We start from the raw sequence: 13,964 nt of genomic DNA on the forward strand, positions 1-13,964 counted from the left end.
CGATAGAAGCTGAACAGTTGAATATTCAATGCCGTTCTTTTTTGTTCTGAGGGTCTGCGAGAAGTTAAGTGACTGCACTAGCACAGTAAGAACTATCATGTTGCAATTTGGTCGTTTTGGTGAAAAATTAGCATGTTTGTAGTGAATATTCGTAGTTCACTCACATCTGTAAGCAAACTTGTGTCAGGGGTTATCAGAATAAGTGTCAACAATATGTTTATCAGCATTGTGCATTGGGACAAAAGCAAACCTCTGTTGCCAAACTAGTGTGAGGAGGAACTGTGTGCAAACAGAGCAATGAAAAAATACAAATACAAAGTACCTGTGCCAGTATAATTTGAACATCTCAAGAGATTACTGATGTTTAATGAAAGCATGTTTATTTTTCGTATGTCTTTTGTGTTAATATATATTTTAAAGCTATAGTGTCTTGATATAATTGTTTATTGACATGGAGACAGAGTACAAAGTATTGGGCCAATACTTTTAAATCCTTGGCTACAATCAGCATGTTACACTTGTTCATATTGCTGGGGAGTCTGTTTATTTATGTACTGTTACACAGCACAGATGAGGAAATGCAAACAAGGCTCTCCAGCTCAACTCCACTGTGTGAGGTAAAACATTGGCAAAAATAGTATGCCTTAGGAACTGCTCATTTGTTTCAATAGGTTCACTGGAAGTCATATTTTCAGGTTTTAGATCATAAGGTGATGTGATCGAATGTTAGGAATAACATGTCCAAACTGAGCACAAATGATGGGTCAATTGAAGGCTAAGTGGATTTTTAACAAAAATTGCAGACACTATAGCTTTAACATTTGATAGTTCATTTGTTTTTTTTCTGCTTTTGTTTTTAGTGTTTATGTCTCTTTATCTGGTTTTTCGTATTTTTCCCATCTTTTTCATTTGTAAGTTTTTTTGTGGAGGGTCACTTACTATAGGTGTTGGTCACCTGTGCAACTCATCCTGACATCATGTCAAAGCTGAATAGATAAATAAATAAATAAATAAATAAATAAATGAAGAAATAAACTATAAATGGCTAAATAAATAAATAAATAAATAAATAAATAAATAAATAAATAAACAAACAAACAAACAAATAAATTAATATGTCAAGTGTAACGCAACAGCACTGTAATATTACTCTTGTTAAATTGGACCATAACACCCCGTACCAGTAATCTGTTCCATGATTCACTGATGTGCAGTCAAATGGGTTGTGTCGGTTTTGCACTGTTACATATTAAGAGTTAACAGTTTTTGAACTGGTATTACATTGTCACTCAATATCCAAAAACTCTTACGTGGCTAACTTGAAAAGCATACACATGCACACTCACAAAAACTAGGATGCCAACGTCATCTCAGTCTAAAGCAAATTGGCAACCGTGGAGAAATTTCCCAATTGTGCCACTAGCCTGAGGTGTTATAAAATACATATAGACTGACCATATTTGATTAACAGCATATGTTTGTGCCACCTTGGGCCTGTGTGCTGCCATAAACAGCCATCGGCCTCTGGAAACAGACTGTACTGGGGTGACTTACAGTCCCAAAGGGAACAAACATATGCTGTTAAACTAATGGCCAGTCAATAAATTTAAAACTTACATTGTCCCTTTGATAATCAGCATCTTCGGAACAGGAATCCATGACAACGTCATTGGCACTTGATTCCATGTCAGTATCGTCAGCACTGGAGTCCTTCACAGCAACTTTATTTGCCTTTTTTAAAGAAAGTTGATTAAAGGGAAGATTGTCAAGTATGATTTTTACATATACCTTTTGGGGAATCTTACTCAACACAAGTCATTCCACTAACCTTAAGTCATGCAATTTCATTAAAATCCAATAAAAACTTCTTAATTTTTAGGGCTTCCTCAACTCAGTTTAGCACTTCTTACTATATAAATGTGTCAAAACCATTATCATCCCGGTTCAAGCAGTTGTGACTAACCTCCATTTAAACATATCGTTTTTGTTCTGATCGCCTGCTGAATAAGTATTTCAGATGATAAAGTGTGTACCTCTCTGTCTTTACTATTTCTTTGTACCAAAATCATGTCATAAATATTTCAAGTGGGTCAACAGTCTGTATGTACCTGTATAATGATAATTCAGTCGCGGGTGCACCAAAGAAAGTTGAGGAAGGCCTATAACATTAAAAGGTGTTTTCTTGAATTTTTTGTGAAATCATGTGACTAATACGGTTGGTGGAAATGACTTGCGTTGGGTAACTGATTCCCCAGGAGGCATATATAAAAATCACACTTCCCCTTTATGTGTAAGAACTTAAAACTAATAAAGGGTGAATATACTGTTAGCAGGTTTATTATTATTTTCAACAACTGATTGGACAGGTAATTACCACAATGCCAAGCAATATTACGCAAAAAAGAGCATTCATTCAGTAATAAGTGAGGCAGTTGATTGTGTTTGGCCAGATGATCATAATTATCTCCACTTAGACATTCATCATATTCAAATTTGAGGAATGTTTGCATGTTGCACATGACATCCATAAGGGCGCTTGGCAAGGTAGCAGCTTGACATTTAAATCGCAGTCACCCACAAATCAAGGAGGGATACTGCTGTATGGCTATCAACATTGCTGGGTAGATTTGTAAATTGCTGTCACTATTACTGTAATATCCACAGTAGAGATTGGGACAGTAATGTTATGTTACACAGCTGAATAAAGACTACTTTATATTAAATCTTCAGCTTCAATTCTTAGAGCAAACATACGGTCCCATACCATATGGCAATCACCCTTTGGGTAAAAACTTGCTTGAATTGCGATTAAAATTTGGTATTTGACAAATAAAGAATGTATCAGGGATTGGCCTGACCTTGAAAAGAAAGCATGACTTAATTGTGTTTATTCTTTCAGTAAGGAAAAAAAAAATAAATTTTTGGTTTCCAGTAACCCATCCTACCCTAGTTCCAACCCCCCCCCCCAACCCCCCCCCAACCCCCCCCCCCCCCCCCCCCCCCCCCCCCCCCAACACTTTTTGGACCTTGAAAAGAAATCCCGCGAGACTGTGCAAAAAGCATAAAATGCATGCATGATTTCATGACGTTTCACAATATTTACATTAAAAATTTCACATTTTCTTTTCGCAAAGAAAAAAAACTAACCAACTTTTTTTTTCCCGACCTAACTACCCTATTTCTGAAGAGCATGTTACAGGAAACACACAATTATTTTCTTTTGGCCGAATGACAGTGAGACTGGTCAAATCTGGGAGCATGATAAATAATTACTATTCAAACACATGATTTAGTTTAAAATTTACCAAGTTATGGAATATTGAAAATAAGTAACACACATACCACACTAGGCTTCTTGCTGGGAGAAACAACAGCAACACTCAAAGTTCTTTTCAAAGCCCTACAACCTTTCATTGGCAATATTGAGAAAGGTAACGCAGAGTCTTCTTGTCCGAATTGCATGCCTGATAGATGTGGGTTCGTATTCACTTGAGTAGGAATGTTATTTGCAGGAGTTGAGGCTGGATTCTCAATTTTTTGAGATGATATAATGATGGCAGTTGGCACTGGATTCTCATCCAGTTGAGATGATGTGGCTGTTGGCACTGGATTCTCATTCTGTTGAGATGACGTGGCTGTTTGAGCAGGACTCTCATACTGTTGAGATGACACAACTGTTGGAGCAGGACTCTCATTCTGTTGAGATATCGCCGCTGTTGGCACTGGATTCTCATTCTGTTGAGATGACACAGCTTGTGGCACTTGATTCTTATTCTTTTGAGATGACGTGGCTATTGGAGCAGAACTCTCATTCTGTTGAGATGACACGGCTCTTGGTACTGGATTCTCATTCTGTTGAAAGGACGTGGCTGTTGGAGCAGAACTCTTATTCTGTTGAGATACCGCCACTGTTGGCACTGGATTCTTATTCTTTTGAGATGACGTGGCTATTGGAGCAGGACTCTCATTCTGTTGAGATGACACGGCTCTTGGTACTGGATTCTCATTCTGTTGCAATGACGTGGCTGTTGGAGCAGAACTCTCATACTGTTGAGATGACACAACTATTGGAGCAGAACTCTTATTCTGTTGAGATATCTCCGCTGTTGGCACTGGATTCTTATTCTGTTGAGATGACGTGGCTATTGGAGCAGGACTCTCATGCTGTTGAGATGACACGGCTCTTGGTACTGGACTCTCATTCTGTTGAGATATCGCCGCTGTTGGCACTGGATTCTCATTCTGTTGAGATGACGTGGCTATTGGAGCAGGACTCTCATTCTGTTGAGATATCGCCGCTGTTGGCACTGGATTCTTATTCTGTTGAGATGACGTGGCTATTGGAGCAGGACTCTCATTCTGTTGAGATGACACGGCTCTTGGTACTGAATTCTCATTCTGTTGAGATGACGTGGCTATTGGAGCAGGACTCTCATTCTGTTGAGATATCGCCGCTGTTGGCACTGGATTCTTATTCTGTTGAGATGACATGGCTGTTGGAGCAGGACTCTCATTCTGTTGAGATGACACCGCTCTTGGCACTGGATTCTCATTCTGTTGAGATGGTATGGCTCTTGGCACTGGATTCTCATTCTGTTGAGATGACACGGCTCTTGGCACTGGATTCTCATTCTGTTGAGATGACACGGCTCTTGGCACTGGACTCTCATTCTGTTGAGATGACACGGCTCTTGGCACTGGATTCTCATTCTGTTGAGATGACACGGCTCTTGGCACTGGATTCTCATTCTGTTGAGATGACACGGCTCTTGGCACTGGATTCTCATTCTGTTGAGATGACACGGCTCTTGGCACTGGATTCTCATTCTGTTGAGATGACACGGCTCTTGGCACTGGATTCTCATTCTGTTGAGATGACACGGCTCTTGGTACTGGTTTCTCATTCTGTTGAGATGACACGGCTCTTGGCACTGGATTCTCATTCTGTTGAGATGACACGGCTCTTGGCACTGGATTCTCATTCTGTTGAGATGACACGGCTCTTGGCACTGGATTCTCATTCTGTTGAGATGACACGGCTCTTGGCACTGGATTCTCATTCTGTTGAGATGACGCCGCTGTTTGAACCATGTCTTGACTTTCAAAGTCGGACGAGGCGATCTTTGATGACTGTCCCCTTACAGTAACTTGGGTAACTGCAACAAATATCAAGAATTGGCAAATGATCTAGGTTCACCATGAGTTATAAATCCAAATTAAACCAGTTGAAATTTTCAGGAACTCCCTTACTTAATACTCTCTCCAAAGAATATTAAAATTGTGTAATTCCAATTATGATTTTGAAATTTGACACCATTGAATATTAAAATTTAATTTTTCATAGTTTTCAAATTGAATAATAATTGGATGGTATTTAATATTACTGAATTTGTGATAAATGTGTTGACACTATCAATTGTAACAATTTTACCAGAGGATTTACAAATAAAATTTGTTTTAATGGTTTTACAGGGGTTTAAATATGAAGAAAATTGTTAAAAATGCTTTCGATTTTCAAAATACGTTTTTTCTAAAGGTACTCCAAATACAGCAAAATCGTCCCATAAATATGTTGTCTTCAACCTTGTTAATAGGCTGTAAAATTTCACGTCCATATCTCATTGCAAAAGTTCAACTCAATTGGTATGAAATTATGTAGGAAAACCCTTATTTTGTCAAAAAAAATGAAAACAAGCCATATTTTCACTCCTCATTCTAAGTCATAGAGCAGCCTTTTTGGGAAATCTCACTTTTGACACTGTCTTTGACACTCAAAGAATCCAAAACAAGTCACCGTTGATGACACAGTCCCTACTTATTAATGGGTACTTTGATTACAAGTCCTCAGAGAGGATAGAATCCTCTTCATTAATTAGGTCTGTGATTAAAATACTTCGATACAGATGGCGCTCAATGGCCAAGAATGAGTTCCATGGTGATGAAAACATAAAACCAATGTAGGCCACCATAAAATGAGTCAACTGGGAATTAATCAACAGGATGTTGCAAAACATTTATGCATGCGATCCTAATACTTAATAGATTATCACTAGTACCATATTTCATAAAGTTTGATGCAGTATTTACAACACTATGAGATCAACATCTGTATCAAGTTTCATCAAATTTGATGTTGTATTAATTTGTGGCTACATCACTCTAATTAGGAAAGTTCATTACATATGCAATGACAAATAAATTAATTTAAATGACACTGATAAATGTCTTTTTCAATGTTAAAGCAATGTGAGCTTAACATCTGTACAAAGTTTCATGAAATTTGATACAGTATTTCTTGACATATCAGCCTACTTACGAAACTTCAATAATTGACATGTTACTGCTACATGACATGAAACAAATTGACGAGCATATCTAACATAGGTCAATGTCCTTGTACCATTTTTGAATGATACTGGTGGAAATATGTCTGAGTTATGGCTCTGTACATGAGAAAATTGTAACAAAATCACCGCCATGCAGCGATATTTGATCTTACTGTTTAAAAAATCAACACAGTATATGTATGACATAAGTCAATGTCCATGTACCAACTTTAAATAAGATCAGTTGAGACTTGCCAGAGTTATGGCTCTCGACATGAAATAACCACAACGAAATTGCCACCATGTGGCCATATTGGATCATATCATGAAACAAATTGACGTACATACGTATGACATAGGTTAATGTCCTTGTACAAACTTTGAATAAAATCAGTTGAGATATGCCTGAGTATTATGGCTCTATACATGCAATAATCTTAACAAAATGGTCGCACGGCAGCCATATTGGATCGTATCACATAACAAATTGACATGCATATGTACGATATTAGTCAATCTCCCTGTACCAACTTTAAATAAATTCTCTTGATACATGTCTGAGTATTATTGCTCAGTACATGAAAACATTGTAACAAAATGGCTGCATGTCAGCCATATTGGATTGTATCACATAACAAATTGGCATGCATGTGTATGATAATAGTCTATCTCCTTGTACCAACTTTGAATAAAATCAGTTGAAACATGTCGCGAGTTATGGCTCTGTACATGAAAAAAATCGAAATAAAATGGCCGCCTGGCGGCCATATTGGATCATATCATAAAACAAATCGACTTGCATCTGTATGACATATGAAATAATCCTTTTAATAAGTTTGAATGAAATCATTTCTTTGCATCTCTGAGATTTCTGCATGAACGGACGCACCAACGGACATGACCAAACCTATAAGTCCCCCCGGACGGTGTCCATGGGGACTAAAAAAACATTCACAAAGCAGTCACTCACTCTGAATGAAAGCACTGCCTTGTCAAACTTTCCTGAAATACAGTAAAAACTGTTTTCCCATTTCAAACATTTATCAAAGGCCTAGGGACCTCTGCCATAGTTAATACACCAAGGACTCCCTAACTTCTTCCTACTTGACCATTTTTAAAAATTTAAATAGGCTGTCTGCAATGCCTTTGAGCCCAAATGTCTAGTTTTTTTTTATTCCACAGAGAATGTTGACCACTTTTATATTTTTATGATTTTATTAAAGTTTATATTTGGTTGACACACAGTGCTTATCACCACCAACTGCAAAAGCTCATTGTACTTGCAGGCCTGTCTATCAACTTACCCAATGCATTCAGACAAGCTTCTATCGAAGGCCTCTTTTCAGGATCTTTGTGAATCATAGGTTTAACAATCAAGTCAGTTGTCCATTGAAGGTTAGGTACACAGTGGATAAGTTTGGGAGTACCATTTGACATATTTATCATAATTAGCTCTGGCCTCAAATGATATGGAACGCTATCTTCAAAAGGGTGATGGCCATCACTAAAAATGTAGTATAGTATACAGCCTGCGATCTGAAAGAGTATGAGAATGACATTCAATAACAAGAGACCTAGCAGCCAATATAACTCTGCTGTGATACTTACAAGAATTCAAATGATGACATCAACATGAGTTGTGATATAGTCAACCACAGGTAAACTGTCCAGACAATCATTTTGTTTGTCAAAAATACTTAACCAATAAGATGATGTCGCTCCCATTTGATCAGAATTGCTTTCTAATAACCAAAACAAATTTGAGTAACATAGGCCATGGTGAAGTGCTTAAAAAATCAGTCTACGGAATTCTAAAATTCTTGGCCCAAAAATGGGAAAAATTTATAAAAAAGAAATATGAATATTTTACGAAATTTGAATGTATCTGTTTGAGTTCACTCCTAAAGCTCTATATACCAAGTTTCAAACCATCAACCCATGGTTTAAATGATGAAGAAATTTTTTGGCCAAAAATTGGAAAACTGACCAAAAATACAATTACGCAAATTTTACCACAATTAGAACAAATCTGACTGAGGTCACCACTAGGAACCTCTATCATCATACTTGTGGTTTCGGAGACGATGTTTTTTTGACCAAAAATGGCATAATTGCCCCACAAATACAATTATTCTAATTGCACCACACTTTCAACCAATGATTGAGATCACCACTAGGAACCTCCATACCGAGTTTCAAATCAATTAGACTTGCAGTTTCAGAAAAGAAGACTTTAAACAAAAATGACATGAAAAATATGTAATTCCGGATATTGTGACTCTTGATGAAGAAAATTGTATGAGGTCTACTTAAGGTACTCATAGAGCAATTTTAAAGCAAAATGACCTGTTTTGTTAAGAATTTCAATTTTTATCAATTTTACATTTTGCCACTTAATTTGTGTATTTTGGCAATGACAAATTCATTTGAAAAAAATTCCATCTACAACCAACCATCCATCTACACACCAAATGTCAAGATGAAATGTGCAGCGGTTTTCATATTTTTTATGTTGACAGATATACATACGGACATACAGACTTTTATCCAAGCTTATAAGAATAGCTTCCATTGCTTTATATAAATATATAGCATATGGGAGCTAAAAATCATTGAAATGGTCTGATATACAGTCATCGGAATCAATGCAAGAATTAGTAATAATCAAAAGCATATGTCATCAAATTTCTTCACACCTGCATGCATTTTGCAAACTAGTCATTGGAGATCCCGAATGAGCTGAATCTATAACCTCTTGAGTAAAGTACACAAACTTACCTGAACATCTGCAGACTTTTTTACACTAGTTTGTTTATTAATCATCTCTGAAGACATCCAGCATAGCGTTCCTCTCTGTATAACCGTCTGATAAGTGGCCATACCATGGCGTAGTAAGTTGCTAATTCCAAAGTCTGCAATTTTCAGATCACCATGTATATCTGTGTGAAGGGAAGCACAAATGCATAAGCAACACACAGTGTATTTCAGGGTTCACAAAGAGCTGGACCTCGTGTCTTTGACCCAAAAATAAAACAAATGGCCTGCCAATATACCAGGCGTGGGTCATAGGGGTCGCAATATACGGTATTTATCACGTGAGGACAACTTTAGGACACTTACGTTTCAATGGCCCAGAGTCCATTCTTTTTCACGCCATTATCAATGTGTAATCTTTGTGCAACACACAAAAATGCACTCAATTTGTTTTACAGTGGCCAGAACATTGTGTATTCAGTAACAACTAGTTGCAAAATTTTCCCAGATATGAACTGCTTCCTACCACAAACAATTTGAATTTGATTGGCCAGAACATGCCATATCTGAGACGTTGCAAAATATGTAACCGTGCTAGCAATTCCTAGTAATCTTCAAATTGATTTAGACGTAAGGCCTAATATAGATGCCAGTTGGCTGTCCTGCATCAACATGGCAAATCAGTTATGTATCACCAGTTTAATCCTACCATTCAAGTCAACATTTAATTAATTTTATTCCTGCCATAAGTTATGAGGCACCATCAAATAGTCACATAGTTTGAAAAAATTCAAAATATTCTGGGAGGGGTTACTATTCGTAACACGGTTCCACCAGTCAGTATGGTCGCTTCCCTGGCTAAATTGATCCCTTATTTTAACTTCCACGGGTCACTGTGTCCAACTTTTTGAAATCCTGGGAGAAACACCAGTATTTCTAAATTTCTCTGCAAATGCCAATCAGAAAACATACTGTACTTTCCATGAGACAATTCTGTACATACGCCACAATGATCTCATATTCTGTGTTGGCTATCGCTGGTAGTAGTGTTCCATCTAGGATATGCCATTAACAAGGGGGGTTTATCCCTTATGCAAGAAAATTTTAACCCTTTCACCCCCAGTTCCCTGTATACAGGTCCAACTTTACCATAGAAAACAATGGATTTGGGACAAACCATGGTTGGGGATTTAACCAGTTTGTGTGTTCTACTCTGTTTCTACTTGCCTAAGGTGTGACTGCACAATTTCAGGGGGCTGGCTGGCTATATACTTCCCCCTTGACAAATTACTAGGGTCAAGAGAGGGGAATCCCCATATCCCCTGTCGAGATGTAACACTGCACTTGCAGTTTCAATTTCCATGTATGAAAAGGTCAGCCTAAAGATTGAAAGTAGCATACCTTGGAGGATATTACTTGGTTTGAGATCCCTGTGTATAATTCCAAGTTGATGCAGTTCCAGTAACCCTGTCAAAAACTGAGTTGCCATTTTCAGCTGCACTCCATCACTTGGATAAAATGAAGATAGTCTATCTTCAACTACCTCACTTAAGTTGTACTCCATGAGTGGCATGACAAAATAGATAAAATCATCTGTTTTTTCAATTGCCAGAGGTACTAACACATGCTCAGCTGCCTTAGAAGTCATCAAAAACATTGACCAACTTGTTATCTTCAAATGAACTTTCTAAATTTATCCGTTTAATTGCTACTGCAGTATGGTCTTTTGGTTTTTTCAGAAACCCTAAATAAATAACACTTCCAAAAGAACCCTTAGCAATTACAGTGTTTTTAGAATAACTAAAATGATTCATGTTAATGAACTGGGGCTTGTCTGCCTGGGTAAGTAATTTTGACCATCTGGAGATGTTTACTGGCCTGCTATCCTTAATCTGAAAGTAAAAATTGAATAAGATAATAATTAATGTCAAGAAGTCATGCAGACTAACAGTATACCATACATCACAATAACATTAATAATTACTCAATAATCAATCTTTTATTCATATTTCAGTACAAGAAATCAATTTAAAGCAGAAACACTCAATCCCAAGGATTGCAGCACTTACAAAGTCAGAGGTCCCAAAATGCTTGAATCTGAAAACGTTATCAGTGTTCTCCACAGCTGAGAAATCTCAAGGGGCGGCTAATTCGCATGACAATGCATTATTTACACACTCTTTTATTTTGATAATGTATTCTTTTGTTTGGGTATTAACATTATATATGATCCAAAAACATAGGGGTGGCCCATCCCTCTAAATCCCTTTGTGGAGAACCCTGGTTATGCTAGTCATTTAGGGAAAAAACACAGAAATCTGTTCGAAATATATTAGTTAAGCTGACCAAACCATTTCACCATTTGCTTTTTGGTAAGTTCTATAAATTAAGATTTTGTGGAGCTGTTGCTAGTGATGTTCTGTTTTAAAGCCATGGCAACCACATAGTGAGAACAAAGGCAATAATCCAGCTTAAATAACTGTTTTCGCTTTATGTTCACCAAAAAAGTAAACGCCAGTTATACATCTTGTGGATCACAAAAACAGTCAGACATGTTGTCCAATACATGATATAATTATTTGTCAAATGTTTTATTTTCAAAACTAACCTGGTCACTATCAAATGGCAGTGTGTTACAGTTTGGGTCACATCTTTTGCAGTGATAGGAGTCCTGAAAGGGACAATAAGGTCAAAAGTGTTTTAGTTGAACTGTAGTCTATAGATTAACATAGATCTCCTGCTTGTAGACCGGAACTTACATTTTGCCAGCAGAATTAACATACATGCAAATGTGGATCAACATACAATGGGAGGCAATTTAGTACCTGTAGCAGTTAGAAACAGTTGCCAAACTAGTACAATGTCTGTTACTTTCTGACAACAAATGAAACTGTATCAAGTTTTATGTTTTGGCATATACCGTATTCCTCCGATTCTAAAACCCCCTTTCAGAACCAAAGGTGAGGGAAAACATGTGGGGGTTGTATAAACGGATGTCAAAGCAAAATCGAACACCGCAGTTAATTTATGCTAATTGATGCAATATTATGCAAATTTTCTGCCCATGTTTTGTTATTCACGTGAGTGCTGCAGACAACTCATACTTTGTGATATCGACTCATGGCCATGCTGCGTCGATACTGACAGTCGAATCTGTACGGTATAAATTAATGGAGATCGACAAGCTTTGAAATTTAGCGTATTTGCCATACCCTCTTTTGCTAAAAAATACGATAGCAATAAATCTTCGTATTTCGTGTATAGATAATCACCACGATACTTCGTTGCAACAAGTACGCTCCAGCAGTAGCTAGCTCCCCATAGCAATGCATAGCATGGCCGAAAAGGTCAGACAAGGAGTGATTGGTCAATTCACGCAATTAGGTCAAAGGTGTCAGTGACGTGCATGAGGTCAGGGTAAAATTCTGTTCAGCACATGCATACAGTGTGGTACACGGTGTCCGTCCGATGTTTTCTATATTACGATTTTCAATTAGCGTACTCCTTAAAATAAACGATCAATTACATGTTTTGAGTTTATTATTTTGCTCCTACGGTAGTTTCAAAAAGTCTAACCGTATCTCGAAACGAAATGTGATCTTACGAAAAGGCAGGTGCTAGGCTCGAACTGATAAAGTGTTGAAGCATCGCATCGGAAGGCTGGCCGAGACGAAAGATTGCTACGCCAATATGCTTACAATTTGATGAATTGAATTTTTGGCAATAAAACGTTGAAGTTTTTTATTTATTTGTATCGATGAACGAAATGTCTCTTGATGTGGAATTCAGTCATCTATGATCATCTGTTCGGAATGGTACGAACATGCACATTTTGTTCTAACTGTAAGTGTATAGGGCCGTTTATGAAGTTTGGTATTTTTCCCTCGCAAGACTTCGAAAGCATGCATAATCTTGAAAATCTATCACACTATCGCCTACTCATTGCCGGGACTAGTTCAGGAAAAGGACACACACAAGCAAGAAATGCCGTCCAAACAATAAATACATTTATAACATGAGAAAAAAATGTACAAAATTGATAAAACATAAAGAAAGAAATTCAAAGTATTTTCAGTTCATGCGCGGAAGAAACTTCGGATGTCGCGTTTGTCGATACAATTGCCCTCTTCATCGAAGTCAAACTCGTCGAAGTCTATATCGTCACCTTCCCCCTCGTCACCAAACACGAGTCCTACGGCTTCATATGATAAGTCATCATCGAGTACCGGAATCTCCTCGGACATCATGATGTCTTCAGTTCCGTCGAGCGCATTCCCGATACCAGTGGAAAGGAACGATTTTTTCACCACGTGAAATGAGCGAATCGTACTTGATCGACACGTTCAAAAACCCGACTATCGTAATGCTCATGTTATGGTCGCCAAATGGCATCAAAATATTCGATTCGTACTTGATTAAGATGTTCAAAAATCTGCTTATTTTGACGTTAGCAAAATGACAGTGACGAAAAGACGGCATTGTACTAGATCGAGACGCTCAAAAATCCAACTCTTTTAATGTTCATTTACGTAGCGAAATCCAATTGGCAAGTGGAATTGTATCGCCAGGAACAATAGAACCGTTCCCGATTGACATGTTCCAACACCAAACAATAGTGTGCTTGTTTTGAGGTTTGATACTTCACTTTGGAACTTGTTTGTGACTTTGATAAGCAACGTAGGTGTCTCGGATATCCTTGTCTCATTACATGACAATGGCTCTATTGTTCCAGTCAGAATTTGGGTGTACCCCCCCCCCCCCGGGGGGGCGTTACAAACGAACTAACGACCAATTACGAATCGATATAATAATCCCGGGGGGCGTTATAAACGAGCGGGGTTTTAGAATCGGAGGAATACGGTAACACCAAACTTCCTGTCACAT

The 13,964-nt window shown here is 37.7% G+C and overlaps 1 protein-coding gene across 3 annotated transcripts in view; it reads right to left on the minus strand.

Moving 5' to 3' along the window:
- Positions 1-13,964, minus strand: part of LOC139135316 (uncharacterized) — a 62,862-nt gene that overhangs the window by 28,251 nt on the left and 20,647 nt on the right. For 2 of the 3 annotated variants that reach the window (XM_070702658.1, XM_070702657.1), the window contains exons 7-12: positions 11,689-11,751; positions 10,482-10,972; positions 9,105-9,265; positions 7,631-7,862; positions 3,343-5,156; positions 1,618-1,731 (exon numbers count right to left, since the gene is read on the minus strand). In XM_070702658.1, the coding sequence (XP_070558759.1) occupies positions 1,618-1,731; positions 3,343-5,156; positions 7,631-7,862; positions 9,105-9,265; positions 10,482-10,737 (2,577 nt within the window). In that variant the 5' untranslated portion in view covers positions 10,738-10,972; positions 11,689-11,751. Of the gene's footprint in view, positions 1-939; positions 987-1,617; positions 1,732-3,342; positions 5,157-7,630; positions 7,863-9,104; positions 9,266-10,481; positions 10,973-11,688; positions 11,752-13,964 lie in introns of all 3 variants that reach the window. The other variant, XM_070702659.1, reaches the window with a different exon arrangement.

The sequence above is a fragment of the Ptychodera flava genome, chromosome 6 (assembly GCF_041260155.1).
Source record: "Ptychodera flava strain L36383 chromosome 6, AS_Pfla_20210202, whole genome shotgun sequence".
Taxonomy (NCBI): domain Eukaryota; kingdom Metazoa; phylum Hemichordata; class Enteropneusta; family Ptychoderidae; genus Ptychodera; species Ptychodera flava.